Source organism: Falco cherrug, chromosome 2, assembly GCF_023634085.1.
Source record: "Falco cherrug isolate bFalChe1 chromosome 2, bFalChe1.pri, whole genome shotgun sequence".
NCBI classification, from domain to species: domain Eukaryota; kingdom Metazoa; phylum Chordata; class Aves; order Falconiformes; family Falconidae; genus Falco; species Falco cherrug.
In genome coordinates, this window is record NC_073698.1 from 19,350,993 (window position 1) to 19,369,468 (window position 18,476).

Sequence of the window (18,476 nt, forward strand, 5' to 3'; positions counted from 1 at the left end):
GCACAGCCAGCCATGAGCAGCACATAGCTTAGAGCAGAGGTTCCTGAGCTGGGCTTGCTTAGATGCCATCACCATGGAAAGAGTCCCAGGCTCAACTAGAGCAATGGTGGCAGAGGCTCCTACCAACTGTGTAGGGAAGGGACCATATGCAACAGGAATCGTTCCAGTTTTGTGCTGAGCCATGTTCAGGCACAAGGAAGCATTTCCCTCCTTGCGCAGTGACCGTTGCATGAAGGGCACATACCATCTTCTGCAGGGAGAAGACATGAGGTGTTTATTGTCTTATTATCACTTTGAAAGAGCTTATCTATCATGATGGCATAGGCACCACAGCTTGGGAATCACTGGTCTAGGTGACTGGAACTCTTTTCAGTGTCTTCAAAGACCGTAGAATAAAGTACCTTTGCAAAAAAGACAGCCACGTTTCCTTTTGTTCTGCAGACCTGCAAGAATTTCAGAAAGACAGGGACAAATCAGCCATCATTCTAATACCAAAATAGCCCTTGTACAAACCATGGCGGAATGGATTGGTTGCAATTTCCATAAATACCTACAAAAACTAAAAGGTTTTTCCAGATGTGAATGAAAAATCTGTTTCCCTGCAAAATCAACTGAAAAGCCTGCCATGGAGATCAAAACCCCCAGTTACCAGTTTTTATCACAAAACGTATAGCTTTACCAGTAAATTCAGTAGGAAATGGGTTGAGTTCTTAAACTAACGTCCAAATAGAAGAGGAGGACATTTTAAAATAAGAGTTAATTCAGAAGTTTAAAGATATTTCCTCAGGTATATAGACTGCTTTCCACTTCCACTATTCCAATTCTCTTCTTATTACTTGGGTTATCAGCACATCACAAAGAACGCATAAGCCACAATGAAAAAAAGGTCCCATTGTACTTAATAGGGTTTAACTTTGGACATTTTAAGGCTTATCTCATTTATCTTTGTCTCATTTATACACTTTCAAGGACACAAAATTGTCCAGTTAAATGTAGCTAATAATAGGATTGGGCAAGGAATCTAACTTAATTTTGCTTCAACTTTCTTGATTTAAATTCTGCCCCAGATGGAGTAACTGCTATTCCCACTGCTGTTTCTGCAAATCAAGTTCTTCAGATTTTCAGAGCAGGCATTTAGGGAACTACAAACCTACTGAATGATGCTGTGAGGGGAACGCACTTTATAAACATTAACTATGTGATTCTGCTTTGGCTGCTTCAATTCTGTTGGATATGCATCTACAGACTCATGCATGGTGTTTTAGATTTTTCTGTGCACCTCCAGACATAAAATAATTTCACCTCTATAAAATCTCTGAAGCTGTTTTGATTGAAGCTATTGCCTTCCTATTCAACTACTTTCTGGTAGCTCTAAAGGATCACATACTGTCTCTAGATCAAAGCTCATGTTTATTGGCAAGAGCTCAATTGAAAATCAATAGAAAAATTCAGCTTTGTTTCAGGTCTATTAAGTGAAAAAAAACATAAACAGCACAACCAGCTCAATAGAGAGCAGTTTGTGCACAGCATTCTCTTTGGATACAGACAATGTGACATACAAATTAAGCTGCATGCGTCAGCTTTTGCTCACTGTTGGTAAAGAGGAAAATGCATTTTCCAAGACCCAGCCAAATTACTGTGGCTAAGCAGCTGGGATTTCAGGGGAATGGTGCCCTCCCTTACCCAAAGTGACGACAGAGCCCTCCTGCTGAGTATAAAATTAGCCTAATCACTGAAATTACCTCTACAGTCTTTGTGTCCTACAGTCAATGCCGCAAAGACAGACCAAAAATCTTTCTCTCTATTAAAATTCAGAGATTCTGCTGTAAGAGGAACTTTGACTTTTTCTCTGGCACAATTAAATTAAAAAGAGAAATAGGACAAGGTCAGTATTCCACTCTATGTTTCCTGCTACTTCCAATACAAGCTCTTCTGTCTAAGTATCCCACGACAGTCTCTTTGATCCCTTCATTAGCTTCACTGTTTACTATTTGTAGTTCATCTTATTAATTAGGCAAGATGTTTGTCAAGTTATACCCCAAAAAAAGAGAATTTCAACTGAGCAAGATTCAGCACAGACAGTGCTTTGCCAAATCATACATTTTATCAAATTTTTAAGCAATAAGAGAATATCACTGCCACATTTACAGGGAGACAGAAGATGAGGTATGGAGGGTGTCTTGCATACAGCAGTAGAAGGAATTGGTTTAAGCACCAGTAAGTTCCTGCTTCCCACATTCACTGGTGCTGAAATAAATTCATGATAATCTCGTTACCTGGCAGCTTAAAAACATTTCACTAACTTGGTAAATAAAATGTGTCTCAATTCTTACCTGAAATTTGCCACACAGTTTGTGGTGGGCCAGCCCAAAACAAAGGACCTCTCTGGGTCTGTGCTGCCTTCACAGACTTCTTCTGTACAAAATGCTGTCCACATCTCACAGAGACGTGCTTGGCACTTTAGTTTGAAATGAGAGTGAGACCTGCCAGCAGAAATTCACAGGTATGTCACACACATGAAAACATAGCAAGGCAAGTTATAAACTTCAGAGTTTCTTTTTCCTTCAGGCACATCTGAAGCTTCCATTGGAGTTGATGGAAGAAGCACTTCTGGTCTAGTTAAAGAAAGCAATGTTTTATTAGAGTTGCATGTAAAAGTACATCAATTTCTCATCTAAACGGGATCAACAGGTATCTTATAGGACAAATAAGTTGCTTGTGGTATCCCTGGACATCCCCCTTCTTGGGGGAAAACTTCTGCCTATGTCTAGAGCTCCCCTTCAAATATCACCACGAGGCACAGATTGGCGCTTGAGTCAGACTCTCAGTGACTTTAATGCCACTGAGGAGCTTACAGTATAGTTGGATTGCTTAGCCCCAGGGTTAACAAATACAGTGAGTTTAAGTAGTGACAACTAGGCCAGAGCAAATGAAGCAATCCTGAAGAAAGAACAAGCAGAAAACTGCCATTTGTTTTAACTACAGCACAGGTCACATACAGCCTCCACGAACTAGCTGCATGGTAGCTTTAGGCCTACACCACTTAGAGAATGAGCCAGAACTTTGTGCATTCTCAAAATACCTACTCATCCACAAGGAAGATACAAAATTTCCCCAATGTTTTAAGATTTGGCCCTTCCTGTATTTTATCCTACTAAACATTAGAGTACAGTGAAGGTCAAATTTACAGAACTTTATGTTTTAATTTGAACTCTTCCATTTAATTTCTCATTATAAGTCTTCTTCCTTTGTAGGATTGGTGGGCACCAGTGCTATGTGAGAAGCAAGTAAAATCGCAAGAGTCAGTCTGCTCTGTAGCAATGCAACAGCCACTCACTTCAGGCCTTGCAGGCTGAGTTACCTGAGCTATGGTTTTCCAGCAAGCGAAGGCTGGAGGAAAAGTGTCCCCTCCCTGAAAACATTTCGTCCTTCTAATCCAAGCAAGAGCATGTCAGCTCATCACTGTGTTGCAAATGTGGATGGGGACAGTGCCAGGCACCATGGTGATTAGTGCTCTATAAATAAATATGCCAGGTAAACAGTTTCTTGGAGCTTTGATACACATGGACTACCTTCTCTGAGATTAATCACATTTACAAGGTATCTGATTTAGGACAGACTGAACTAATACAGTCTGAAACATGAAAGTACTTGAACCTTGCCACTTTAAACAAGAACATAGATGAACTTGCAGTACCCAGACTGGTCTGAGGTTTCCAGCTGACTTTGTGCTAACAGGTGTAGTGGGGTGGAGCACCATTAATAACCCAACAGCATTTACAGTGGTAGGCAAGAAAGGACAATCAGTGTGTATCACAAGGGGCAAAAAGCTGCATTTCAATTAGATTGCCATAAAATACTGTAAAATACCATCTTAAGTTCATGGGTTTTTTTAAACTATAAGCTAAACACCATGGTCAGCTAAACTAAGCTGACCATGGTGTTTCCTGGTCAGCTGTACATTTCACCTCTTTTTACTGTTATGTTTTGTTACCCCATTAAAGAGAAACTTACAAGTACAGGAGAACATTTCAACATGTTCATCAACAAATCAGTTTGTGATGCAACCAGTAAGATCTGTAAAGAATACAGAAATTACTGTAACTGACCACAGAATGAACTGTGAAAATGTAGATTTACAAAAACATACAGCTGTGAATTCTAATATAGATAAATGGATGCCTGGTCTGACTCCATTAAATCAAGCTGTTGACTCTCCCTTTCCCCTCAGTTTCTTTTTCCCATTACCCAGTACAGTGAACTCTTTACATGCTGTTTCACCTTTTTAACATTTAGAGTTCATAAAGCCAGACCCCCACAGTGCCAGTAGTGGGTGTCAGCAGGGTGTTGGCAGAAGCACAAAGATGATCTCCAATCATGCCTGATGTATATTCTTACCCCGTTTGCCGTGCCTAGTCACAGCTCTCAGCTATTATCAGTATTCGAGTGACCTGGTTTCCAGAGGTGGTGAAACAGTAGCCTCCATTAACATCTAAAGAGCCTGAAGTATAATTTCATCTGTATCTGCTATGTCCTTTATGCAATTCATGGGGTCTCAGCATTTGTGAAATGCTGGTCTTCTATTTAAGTGCCAAAGCATTACCTCTAGAAATGAATATATTGTCGTTGACGAAGGAAGCAGCATGACTGAACATTTGAAAAAATGGGAGGAGTAACAATCTAATGAAGATTTTTTTGGCTTTTTTTTTTAAGGAAGTAAGTCCTCTTGCAAGTCCACTGAAATCAACGCAAAAATCATGAACATCAATGGTGTAGGTATTGATGCACCCCAAATGATGCCACCTCTGCAGAGTAAACAGTTCCTTTGGCTTTCTGTAAGCAGCAATAAGATACCTTGCGGCTGTTAACAGATGGAAGATTAACTTCTCACTAGATTTGCTAATCTCCTTAATAGGACCCTCTGACAAAAGCATTAATGGATGTACTGTGAGATTGCTACTGTAATTCCATGTATGCACTCAACCATTAATTTCTATGTCCAGTCCCATTGGGAAAATAACCTTAAAATGCATGTATATATGCATATATATATGCATATGTATATATGCATGTACGTATACAAAGGTGAAAGAGGAAGCCATTTCTCTGTGCCTCCCACACAAACTTACATGAGAAACCTCAGATGACTGAACTGACAGATCCTTGAAATATTTACTCTGCCAAATAAAACCACATGCACGCTCTCTGTAAGAAATTTAATCAATCTATACAAAACAGTATAACATTTTACATACTTAATATTGGTTTAGTGAGTAAAACACTTTAAATGAATTTGTGACTTAATCCTCACTATAAGCCAGTGAAGGACAGGGCAGCAGAGACAGGAGCACAGCATGGGAGTATTATTGTTATTTTTAATAAGCTGGGCTAATGCATGATCTGAAAAGATAACAGCCCACATTTAAAAAAGTATTAGAAAGTAGCAGAAAATGTACAGGCACCTTGCCCAAAGTCATACATGGATCGGTTGTGGACAGGATTTATCCCTCACAAATTTCTATGGGAGCAATGCCAATGTGCTGTCTTTAAGCAGGAGCTCAGTGCTGTACAGGAGTTTACTCGGCAAGCTCAGAGGACACAAGATATTTGTTGCACTCTTTAGGAAAAACTTGTACCGTCTGCCGATCATACAAAGCCTAATTACACATGAGCTCCCTTTGTACAGTGGCTGGCTACCTGCAGTGGAGCTGACACTAGTACACCAATGAGCTGTACCTAAGGCATATTAGGTTCATATGCCCCAAGTTGAAAAACTACTTAACACAAAAGAGTACTACAATTTTTTAGCACCTTCACAAGGAATAATGCTGAAGTCAAGTCAGATTCAACTGTAACATTAATTCTGTCCTGGTGACCTGCTACCTTGACTCTGCATCAGCTACTAAAAAGTTAATAACATTCAATAGTCAGGGCCACATAGCAATACACACCATTGAGGTTCTCCCTCTAGGAATCAGCAGGAGTATTTTAGTGTGAGATAGCTTTAAAAATGCTGATTTTTAAGTAGTATTCATTAGTGACAGCTCTGATGCTTTAATTGCTGACAGGGCAGCTGTAGAGAGAACATCCCAGTTAGTTCTTGACAATACATGAAATAATATCACTCAAAATACTATTTTTACTATTTCTAGCAAAGACTTGCCCCCCGCCTTCACATGCAGAAGCACAATTTGTTCTCTTCCACCTTCTTCAAACATTGCAGATGCTTCACCATATTAAATCAAATGCTGGAAGAGCTGTTATTACTCCCTGGGGACCAGATTTTGGAGTGGTTACATGGAGTAGTGCTTTCCTATGCAAATATTCCCATTGGGACCCAGCCAAACCTGCAGTAATGTGCAGCTCAGCCTGGGGTTGTAACATTGCTTTTGCTCAGCACATTGACCAGGGAGGGAGAGAGGGATTCATCTCTCCTGATTTTAGTCTTCTAAAGTTTAGGAGCTAAGCTAGTGGGCTATGCCTGCTGAATAGTCAGTGGACAGAGTGAGAGACCCCCAAGAGCGTGACTCCCCTTACCCACCATGAACACTCTTTCAGGGCCCGGTGAGTTCGCTGCAGGAAGGTGCTGGTTTTCCCTCAGTGTCTATAAGAGGAGCCTAGAAGACTAGGTAAATCATATCTAAGATTTTAAAGCTTAAATTAGGTAAGGTGAATCTCACTCTAAACAAGACATAAACATAAGTAAATACAGCAACAATGTTATTCCTGCTACTGCAGGTAGAACAGCAAAATTTCCCCTAAATATCCTTATGCTTACCACCCAGCCATCTTAGAATGTGTTTTGTGTGAAATATTCTCTATGTTGTCACACCACATCAAGTGAGGAAGTTCAGCTGGGGGGGTTACGTTTACTATGTGTGATTCGAACAGACACAGCTCAGATTTCTACAGAAAACATAGATTTATTCTGGCTTTTCCCAGAAGCCTCTGAAACAATTGCTTAAGTGAAAAGACACATTGCAAAAGCCCAGGATTCACATCAAGATTACCCACCCTGTGAAACCACAAACAAAGTGCCTAACAGAATGAAGCTGAATCAAGATTTTTTATTATTATTTCCCCATAACCCGTAACAACAAGTGAAAGCACCCTCTAAAATTGCCTTAAACCACAAATGCTGCATGAAGCTGGCATGTCAGACACAGCTTGTAAATCTGATTTAATTGTGAATGGTAGAGTGAATAATCAGAGCTCGGCAGCAAGCCTGATTACACATGAATGCTACCCAGACTGCTCAGCATCACTTCCCTTCCCCTTCCCCTTCCCCACGCTCCTCTTGGCACAGCACAACCTACAGAGATGGACACAGCAATGCCACCTGCAATCGCTATTTTTATACAGCTGCTCATTGCTGGTGTGTATCAAAGCAGCTTCCAGGTAAGCATTAAGACCTCTAACCCTTCTGTGACACAGCCAGTAGCGTTACACCCCCCCCATAAGACTGAAGATGACCTGTTTGAAACACAACAGTCAGCTGAAGGCAGCACAACGGACACAGTTGAACACCAATGAGTCTTTTTCTGTGACACTGCGCTCCCAAAGCAGGGAAGATGATATAATGCAAGGAATATATTCAAGAACATCTGATATTTCTTTAAAACTCTGCATCCTGGAATTCCTCTATGGCTATGGGGTTTTCAAAGGCGCCTGGAAAGGTCAGGCACCTAATTTACACTGACCAAATAAAAAGTTTCCTTATGATTCAGGGAAGATTTGCTACTAAAAAAAGCATTATAGAAATCTTATGCTGTGCTCCACCAAGAAAAAGGGTTGCTCTGTAGGAGCAGTGCCTGAAGTGTCATACTCACTTGGACTTGGCAACAACCAGAAGGTCTGTGAAGAGGAAAAGGTGTCTCTCCTGGGTTTGCAGACCTGTCTTCAGTTGCACATGGCCATCCAGGATGAATGTTCGGTTGTGGCACATGAAAGACTGCACAAGGGGACATGCCTCTGGGCTGATGGGCGAGAAGCAGCCTTCCCTGCAAAAGGAAATAAATGGAATAAAGGAAAGAAAATCAGCTGATTGCCTGTGAGTGAGAACCAGGCAGTGGCTTCCCATATCCACTGCTGAAGGGCAATTTATTTGATCACATTTCAGCAAAAGGTGGGAGGGACAATAAAGATAATTCAGCAGTCTGATTCTGACAGAAAATCTGTTAGAGACTGTCCTCGCTGAGTCTTTTACTGCCCAAATACATGGATAGCAATTAGCAAAGGACAATAATTTAAATATAGCCCTCTACATTTTGTCTATTTGTATTTGTCTCCTTCTGTATGAAGTCTTAGAGAAAATACTGCACCTTCTGTAGACTCTCGATAAAAAGAGGGGAGACATAAGCATGATGAATGGATAACTGCACACCCACCTTTGTCAGGACTTGTATTCAGGGTTATAAACAATTTATAGGAGTTATTCAGAACCAAGGACAAACATAAGGTGCAATTGAACCTTGCTAGAGACAGATCATGTACTAGATTCAACAGGAGAAAAGGCTGCTCAGCCCCTCCCTCTCCCAACGTGCAACCCACAAGCACTGAAGTGAGCTCCTGTTGCAGGGTTTGGTTGTATGACTGGAGCACAGCTATGCTCGTCTGTGGCTGTGCTATGTAGGGGCTGCTCGATAATCCAAACCCTCGTCTATGGGGGAAAGATCAGGCTCCCTCCTGGATGACACTGATCTTTTCTAAGGAGGTATCAAGTACGTTCCAGTCCTAAGTCACCGAGGGTGAAGACACGGTTCCTTCAACTGCTCCTGACCTAACTGTTCTACATAAAGTAGTTGAATAGCTATTGAAGCAGAAATGAGAGTTTCTCTAGCACAATGGTCAGCTCACTCACCCAGACAGGATATCCCTAGTTTCTGAGCCTTGCCCCAACAAATGTCTATTTATACAGAGCTGAACTGAATGAATGGGAGGGTCTGAGGGAAGGACACTCCTCCTCTAGGGCTCTCTAGAAGCTAGCTGCAGGTCAGGCTTTCCCTTGGAAAGCTGAAGAATGGCTTCAAATTCTCCCAAGTAGGTGAGAGAACTGAACCTGGGTCTCCTACACCCTGGTACCTTACATAATGAATTTCTGCATTAAAGCCAGGACCCATCAGCATCTTAACTCATGATTTTTAAATGCAGCTTCTCAATTATTTGCTTTCCCTAGAGGTGCCTCCAAATGAATCATTTCCCTTTGGTTGAACAGATCAGTTAAATTTTATTCAAATGTATTTACTAATTTTTTCTTGTTAACAAAAAAAAGAAAAAGAAAAATTAAGGTAACACTTGGCAGGATTAGCTTGGCAAGGAAGGCTGAAGAGAGCATTTTTGCGATTATAGATTATTCCCGTCCTGCTGGAATGGATAACAAACACCTAATGACTCTGCTGGGAGAAGAAATGGATCTTATACAGTGAAAGTCACAAAATAAATGGGAAAGATATGAAAGAAAACAAGAGTGAGCAGTGAAAACCTTCAAAGAAGGTCATAAACCTTCTTGTACATCTCTCAGAGCCTGGATGATTCCCAACCCTCCTCTCCTTGATGTCTTTGGCTGGATTACTCAGGAAATTATTTAGGAAATCCTGACAGCTGGAGAGAAAGGATAAACTCTGAGATTGGCCTAGATTAGCAGGACACACTTTCACTGACCTGTAAGGAGCTGCTGAGGATCTCTACTTGCTGGGGAGAGCCTAGTTTGGCCTTGGATTCCCCTTTCTGGCTGGGACCCTGAGTTCTTGAAAGAATCCCTCAACTTAATTTGTCTTAAACTGTGTCTTAATCTTGTCTTTCTTTACCTCCCTCTTCAGGGAAGACAGATTTCAGAATGAATAATGCCAACCTAAGTTAGTTGATCATTCCTAAGCAGAAGGGGTATCCAGCAGTGTGAGCATTAAAGCAAAGAGAGTAGTTTTGGTCTACTACATTTGGTTCAGTGATACACGCTATATGGCCAGCAATACGAGTCAGGGGAACAGCAAGAATCTCTCCTACCCTGCCACTTCCATGAGACTGGGAATTCACCAGTTCGTCAGTGACTGATAGGTTACTAGGACTCAATTTCATGAACTCCCTAGCAGCACTTGGCACAGAAACTTAAGCACAAATCAGAAATGATGACAAGTCACCTGCATGAAAGCCATGGACGGCGTTTACCACAAAGGTTAAGTCAGGGAAACACTCATTTATATTTGAACCCAGTAACAACAATAGTTAGAAAAAACACTTTCGTGTTATGCTGCTGTAAGCAAATCAGCAGAAACAGTCATAAAATCATACTGAAGTGCCTGCCCCTACTAATGTTCCTGTAGGGTCACGCTCTTGTGTCTCCGTACAGGCAGCTCGATTTGATTATTCCTGTTCGTACATTTTCTATATCTTGATTTGTTAGCCCAGGAACCTCCCAAATTAAGTAAAAACTTTGTCACATAGGTAAGCAAATGAAGGTGTAATAGTTTTATTAATGTCAGCTGGGTCAAGCAAATTGAACTTGGTTTTAGAACAAGAAAATGCAATAATATAAATCAATTATTCTAATGAAATCTGCCTTTTAACCTAGTGCCTTTCAAACATATCTATCATCTGAACACTAGTAAGCATTCTCACATACTTTAATAGAGTTTAGCTGATAAGCCTTATAAAAAAAAAAAAAGGCCAAAATATTTTCTTCCTTTGAAACAAAGTGGAAAAAAACCAAAGTCATTAATTTATCCGGAACCTTCTAAAGCCCCAGGATAAAGCAACATGGAGGAAATTCACCAGCAGCAACAAAAATGTCTTTTGGAAAGCATGCTTTTGATCCTCTCAATTAATGTTCCATTGTTACAAGACATGAATGAAACCCAAGTTTTGTTACATCGAAGAAAATGCTGATTGGTGATACCTTCAGGCGCAGGGATTTATATGAGAGGTATTTTTGGAGTTCAGTTTTTAATGGCTCAATGATTATTTTGGCCATTAAACGGGTCTAATTTTGAAAAAGTACTAAGTGCTCAAATACTGACCCTTTCAAAATTTCTTTTAATAGAATTATGCAAAACTCAGTACTTAAAGTCAATGTGATTTCTGATAAAATTTAAAAAGTAGAAGTCAGTGATATAGGGCCTTCTCTGCCTTCTCTGTGTTCCCCTAAAAGTCATTCTATGATTAACACACGTAAAAACCCCACAAAGTAACATCTTTCCAGTCTGACAGAAAAAAAACCCCACCATCATCCAGGTTTGTTACGAAGGAACTATGAACTGATTCCTGAAAGATGGGATATGTTGCAGAGTCAGCCATCAGCCCTGTTGCACCTTGTGTAGAAGCAAGGCGGATACTGATGCTTGGATGGCATTGCCGTTGTAAGGCTCCAGTCTCAAATGGACATTTCTTCCTAAAAGGGGATCTGAAATTTCCATGTGTGGTTTTAACTAAGGAGTAAATTCTGTAATTTGAGGATATCTACAGAGATATTATTGAGTTATTCAGGAAAAGACTAAAATCACTGTACTGGTTGAAAATAGTAGAAAAATAATTGATTTTTCTCCTGGCAGTTCCAGAACCTGAATTTTTACACCTATTAGTTTTCAAATTAATCAAAATAGGCATTTTGTGCCTATTCAAAAGACACAATGATATAAAAGAAGTCATCAGTTTTGTAGGTGTAACATATGAAGTTGAAATCCAAAGTAGTCAGCCAAACACTGAAAAATACATCCCCATTGCATTCAGTGTGAATGCAAACACATCACTGCTCACTTTGTCAACCCTGTATTTACCAGAAACCAAATAAGCACAAAAATTACTTCTTCTCCCCCTCTGCAGAGCTTCCTTGGGGGTTCTCAGTAAACCTGATACCTGAATGGCATGACCCCCAAAATGTTTATTCTTGGTGTAATGGAGATGTCAGCTTTATTCTCTACTTGTAGCAAAGACAATGAAAGAAATTATATTTTCCAAAGGAGAATTTAACAGCCCATGTTTCATGGTTACTAAATTCATGATCCAAATGGTATTTATGCCAATGGGAAGCTTTCTCTTGATTTCAGTTGATGATGACTTCAGCCTACCTATGAATTAGGTTAAACTGTAAGATGCCTCAGGGGAACAATCTGTGCCAAGGTACCTAAGCTGGAATGAGCTATTGCAGGTATCTCAGCTCTATGACATCACTCTCACAGACTGCTCATGCTCCACCCTAAATCTCATTCCATTGTTTTGGTTATTGTTCTCTGCCAGAACTTCTCTCCACTGATGTTATCTCTGCACCCACAGAAATTGATTTCCTCTTACAATTTGACACCATTGCTCTCCACACGAGTGATACCTATTGAAATAACATACCACTTTGCTTTTTAACCTCTGAAGTCCTTCACGAGAGGTAGGTGAGAAAACGGCAGCTATTCAAAAGGCTGAAATGTGAGTCAGCCCCTCCAAGTGAGAGGCTGTACTTGGTCTGTCAAACACCCATACATAATACCTTTCCAAATTCCTCTCACGGTGAACAACATAGTCTATACTCATTTCACACATAGGTACTGTAAGTAAAAACACTGCATGCTTGTGCCAGTGCTGAAGCCCAGGTAAGGACCAGAAGCTCTTTCCAGTTTTGTGCCTACACACATAGAGCTTGCAGCTTGCAGCATAAACCTCACCTTGTTTTGGCTACAGGCTAGAGAGGCCACCAAGCAGAGCACCTGCCAACCCTCATGGTGTTCAAAGACAACAGACTTATTTTGTGTATCTCAAAGGCCAGTTTTTGATGGGTCTAAGGAACCAGCAATTTATCTTTTAGGAAAAATAAAGCCAATGAATTTTCAACCTCAGTGTCTCTCAGTAAAGCATATTTACTTTACCATCACTGAGTCACAGCACTGGGCTAGAGCAACCCACTGAGAGGAGCAGGAGCTATTCACATCCTTTCAAGGCTAGTGAAAACAGAAGCTATCTGCACAGTAAGAAATGTCTACAGCCCAGCCTGTATTATGGATTTTTGCCAAAATGGATTTATCAGTCGGGGGGGAGGGGAGGGGATATGTGATTTGTGACCAGCAAAGATACTCCCCAAAACAAGTCTGGTCTAGAAGTCAAGTTCCTTCATTTTCTTTAAAAAGCTTATATTAGAAATCAGGTAACAATATTTACACTTTTTTTTCTGTGCCTCCTACTCAGACCCTTAGGTGCCTAAAAATTCCTGTGAGAAGGAACTTCAACAGCAGCTAAACAAATGCTTGCTTCATATTTTTGCTAATGAGGCATGCCCTGCAAACTGGAGCTTGCAAGGCAAGATGGTTTACTGCTGGCAATCCTTTAACACATAAGACATACTACCCATATCATGTAGCTAGAGGGTGTTTTGCATTCAAGGTAACTAACTTAATAAGGTATTGAGAACAATAACCAACCAAAAGAAAAGAGCTCCAACGTGGTGCGCAAGAGCTCCTTGTCTCCCCTGAGAAAAGGTAGAAATAAAACCCCAAACCTAACCCCAAACGTGTAACACAGCAGTGAGTACTGATCTGCCTTGCAGAGTCTTATAGTGCACTCAAGTGCACTATTAACATTTCAGGACTTCAGCACGTATCTAGTATCATCATAAATGATAGTTTGGACATGACTCGTACTGTATCCTAGCCAAGCTGACAAAATCATCATAGCAGATCATCCCGTTCTGTATGCAAAAAGAGTGAAGAATGAAGTGAAAGAAGAGCTTTTCTTGTACTCTGAAATCAAATGTCCGTGCTTGGGACTGAACACAAGACAATGGAGATGGTCCTGTTCATGCTCCTGGTGAATTTAGCCTCTATCACCCTGATGGCTCATTAAAGCACATGGCTGAAAAGTCACTCCCCATGCCAGGAAGGCTGTGGAGAGCAAGAAGGCTACATCTGCTTTACACACAGCAGATCTGCTTCCGAAATTTATCAGCAAAGGACCCGGAAGAACAGTTGTGGAACAAGCAAAGCCCAGTGCAGGTACTTGACCATTTGCTCAAACCAGCTGCAGATGGAAAGAGGCATAAATTGGGAGATATTACATGGTTCTGCACATTAATGCTATTTAGCTGGAGATGTCCTTGTGAAATGGCTTCTGGCTTGGCACAAACCAGGTGTATAGATGCATTAAGGAGTGGAAAACAGGGGTGCCACAGCCTGGTTCCCATGACTTGCTCAGCCCAGCCTGCCCCCTCCCCACTACCTGTTTGGCACAGTCATGCAAAGACCCACTGTCTTCAGGGCCAAGCACTTGCAACTCCTTTTGCCATGAACAAGGCTCCACACTGACTAGGCTCACCCACACAGAGCAATCTGCAGCTCAGAGCCCTATTTACGCAGGCAGAGTATATACATAAAAAAATCCTCTGCATTTTTAAAGGTGCTAACTACTCCCTACTGTCACTGTCTTCCAGCCATGACCTCGGCGAGTCACCCATGTGCTCAGGATCTTCCCATTTCAACTTCTCATAATTCAAAATATGCATCTCATCTGAGTTCATAAGGCACTTTATTCTAATAAATAATTGTACCTAGAGTGTGAAAGTAAGCATGAAAAGTATCAGCCTGGATGGTAGGAGTGTTTTCCAGGAAGGTGGTAGGTAAGATACAGGCCGACACAAAGTTAGTATGCTGTTGTAATCTTACACTGACTATTTATAGAAGGGACTTGGATAGACAAGCATAAAACTCTCTCAATCACATGGGCTGCCAACCCATTTCTGAAAGTCTGCTGTCAACTTGATCCCTGCTATGCTAAGGGAGCTTCTTTCTGAGGATGCTGAGCATGTTTGCTTGCTGTTATCTATGATAAATCTTACACAGTTCAAGCAGCACTTTGTGAAAACAGTGCAGCATTCCAGAAATAGCAAGTCTATTTTCTGCAGCACTCCGTTAAAGTCCCCTAGGCCATCACCATCGCATACAGTAGATTTTGTACAATGAAACAAGTGAGATCCGCTCAGTTTTTCAAAGAGTATTAGTTATTAAGTATTAAAATGCCTGCTTCTACTTCGTAATTGTGCTTTACTGGCTGCAACTTCTTTTTTATGAGCATTGTATTTGAACAAATCTGAGGCAGTCACCTCTCACTTCTGCATTTTCCCTCAAGGGCTGCACCTGTGGATTTCACAGAAGGCCCTCTGCCCTGGAGCACGCATCCCTCAGCCCCAGATCACAGCATCTAGCGCAAGGCTGTCCTCACTCTACCCATGCAAGAAGCTGGACCTCAGCAAGCTGCAGTGGAAAGTGCTGTACCCCAGATAAAGCAGTGAGTCCCAACATGGTCACAGAGCCTTTGGATCAAAATTCACTGCAAGCCTCTCTCCAGCACAGGCGGGGCAAGCACAAGCCTGGATAATGGAATGAAGATGAATATTAATAAAGATTGGGAGTAAATTTTGCTCAAATGAATAGATAAATTTACATTTTAGGGTAGAAACTAGGGCTACTACTTATATTTAGGATATCCAATACCATTCCTCTGCTTCTAAAACTCAGTGTACACATTTTAATTCAAAATACATTGAGAAAATATTTCAACTTATATTATTCTAGGATTCTAAAAATTGTTTTCTAAGTATCTTAAATAATCTTTGCACGATGTCAAAATCTTATTAAAAGTAATACATTTTTTTATGATGAATAATTTGGTTTACACTAAATGTTCCAGGTGTCGAGGCATGTAAGTGTATTATTTTTCTGTAGTCTTCCAAAAATCCGTAAACAATTAAGACTTGCAGTAAAATATCACATAGCTGTAGGGTAAAATGCATCATTAGAAAAAATCCTCACACATTTCAGGATGGAAGCTTGGCAGCTTAATTGAAAACAAGCTGCACTTAAGTAATTTCTACGTAGCCAAAAGGACAATATTCTCTGCAGAGCAACTATGTTCTACAGGATGGTGGCTGGAGACAAGAAACACACTTGTGGCTTGGTTTGCTTCCAACGTTTTTTGTTTTAACAAACAGCTGCAAGGTGTTTACTCTGAAAATTTAGCACAAGGGCAAAATTCTCTATTGGTATAAATTAGCACCACACGTTTCAGTCATATTTTGCCCATTTCCACCAGAAAATAATTTAGTGCAAGTTACTTAAATCCTATTGAAAAGCTCTTGCAGTGTGGGTGTCCTCCAGTCCTGCTACACAGCTCTGCTAGCAATCAACATGCTCAAGAGGTTTTGGTCCAAGTCCCCCTGAGCAGGGGAGAGGTTTGCGGGAGGACATATTCACATGCAGAAGTCAATAAACCCTTTTTTGGCCTTTGGAAGAATTGATCCTCTGTTCCCCACTGCAGTTCCCACTCATTTTTACTGAGTGACATAGCAGCAGCACCGTGAGTTAGTCTCCCATTCCAGTTGCACCAGGGCAATGCCATTCCAGGCACTGTCTACCTAAACAAAGATTTCATTGTTCAGATGAAAAAGTCGGGCAAAAAAAGGACCCTTGCTGAGGGGGAGGGTGTGAAGAAAAGAAAACAAACAAACAAACAAAAACAAAAACAAACAAAAAAAAACCAAAAAAAAAAAAGGAAAAAAGTAGTGTGAACAGAGGGTGAAGAATAGGCCACAACTTAACACTCCAGCACTGCAGTTCTGCACCATGGTTGTCTGGGCTTTTTGGAGCTCCTCTTGGCCTACAAGAAGTCTGGAGGCACAGGTTACCTTTGCCACTTCCATCTCAGTTCCTTCATACCCATTCCGTACAGGGGAGCACACTGGGATCTCAGTTTCACCCATGTCCCCCTAGGAGGATCCAGTATTATTTTAGTAGCCTGAAGGGTTCAGGTTTCTGTCCTGCCTTAATTTTTTGAGGAAGCAGCAATCACAACTGGGACATCTAATCCCACTTAATCACAATTGGGACATTTAAAAGCCTAGCTCAACTCCATTGATTTTGAGTTACCTCACGGGCAAAACTAACCTCCCTTCAAAAGGGGGTTTCAAATATCTTCTTGCAAACTGTATTACAAGAGTTCAGCACAGGTCATGTAACAGCCAGGAATTCTGGGTTACCAAAAATAGCCAGGACATGCTGCAGACCTCTGCAGAAACAGGTCATTTCAAGCTGAGGTGCACATGAGGTGAAAAGATTGGTGAAGGCATCTTTAGAAACTGGACCATCATGTACAGCTGTTAGTGAGCCTGCATGTATTTGCCTGCCCTATCATCTGCAGCTACACGTTACACAGGCTGTAGATGGACAGGAATGAGGCACTCGTGTGACCATGTCCTTTCAACAGGGAAACAGCATTTTCGAGGTGACTGCCTAGGTTTACCTCACTGAACTATCAGGTAATACCAGGGGGGCTGCTCACAGTCTCCTCAAAGTCTCATTGCTCAACAGTCATTCCCATTTAGCCCTGATTTTCCCCTCCTTCAAGAAGTAATTCAGCTAGGCTCTTCCCCTGCTCAGCTTGTGCCACCTGGGTATAGTCTGCAGTTAGGCAACAAGTTTTAAGAAAAATAAATGCATTCAAAACAAAGCAAGACTTAAATATGTGGCCAGGTAAAGCAAACCTGCAATCCACCAGCTGCTGTTCCCTGATGGCCCTTTTTCAGGAGAAAACTTGCAAATTATAAATAAAGTATTCACATACAAAGTGACCTATAAATGACTGCAAGTACTGCCTTTAAAAGATAAGCCCCTTCACCACACTTTATCCTCCCACAAACTGCAGCTCTCATTGAAGCTGCAGCTGCCCGGCTTTGCGTGTATCCCCACCGCTGTGGGATGCTGTGCAGTGAACTCCACAAAGCTCCACCACAGACATGAGGGGAAGATCTGCCCAGCTCTTGTATTGGCTTAAGTTTTTAAGGACTGCTTCCCTGCGAGGGATGACCGATATGGCTGCCGTATGGAAGACAGGATTGTCACCTCACTGCACGTGTCCCAGCTGTAACAGGAACAAATCTGGCTTTGGTTTGCCACAAGGGCTTTAAACCATATTTTCATACTAGTACTACAGCATAGGAATTATCCTATTACAGTGAAGAGATTACTTGATATGCCTGCTGCTGCCAGCTATTGCAAGGGTAATGACCCAGATTCCTTATGAACAGCCAACAGACAAATTAGTTGCAGCCACATGCACCTGTTTGCTCTCCTATAACTAACTGCCTATGTATTCAACAAGTTTTTTGCACAGCTACCCACGCAAGTTAGTCAGAGGTTTCTATTCTGCCTGAATAGTGATCTGAGCTGAGGAGAAAAGCTGTTAGAGGATTCTCCACACCCCTGCACCTGATGGTAATTACTTTACTTGAGGAAGAAGTGGGCACAGGCCAGTTACCTGCAAAGAACAGCAGCCCGGAGGAGGGGGAAACACAAAAGACTTTCACATTACGATGTTTTCCCCCATGTTTAATTGAGAATTTGATAGAGCAGAAGAGCTTGCCCATGTCTGATTAGTGACCTCCTTGTAGAAACGCATGTCACACTTGACACGCCACCCACTGGAAACCTGTCCTGAACTTGGACAGCAATACAGAG

General features: G+C 41.3%; 1 protein-coding gene across 2 annotated transcripts in view; it reads right to left on the bottom strand.

Moving 5' to 3' along the window:
• Positions 1–18,476, bottom strand: part of ARHGAP20 (Rho GTPase activating protein 20) — a 63,839-nt gene that overhangs the window by 25,874 nt on the left and 19,489 nt on the right. For both annotated transcript variants that reach the window (XM_055702970.1, XM_055702969.1), the window contains exons 3-5: positions 7,830–8,000; positions 2,334–2,483; positions 402–443 (exon numbers count right to left, since the gene is read on the bottom strand). In XM_055702970.1, coding sequence (XP_055558945.1) covers positions 402–443; positions 2,334–2,483; positions 7,830–8,000 — 363 coding nt within the window. The remainder of the gene's footprint in view (positions 1–401; positions 444–2,333; positions 2,484–7,829; positions 8,001–18,476) is intronic.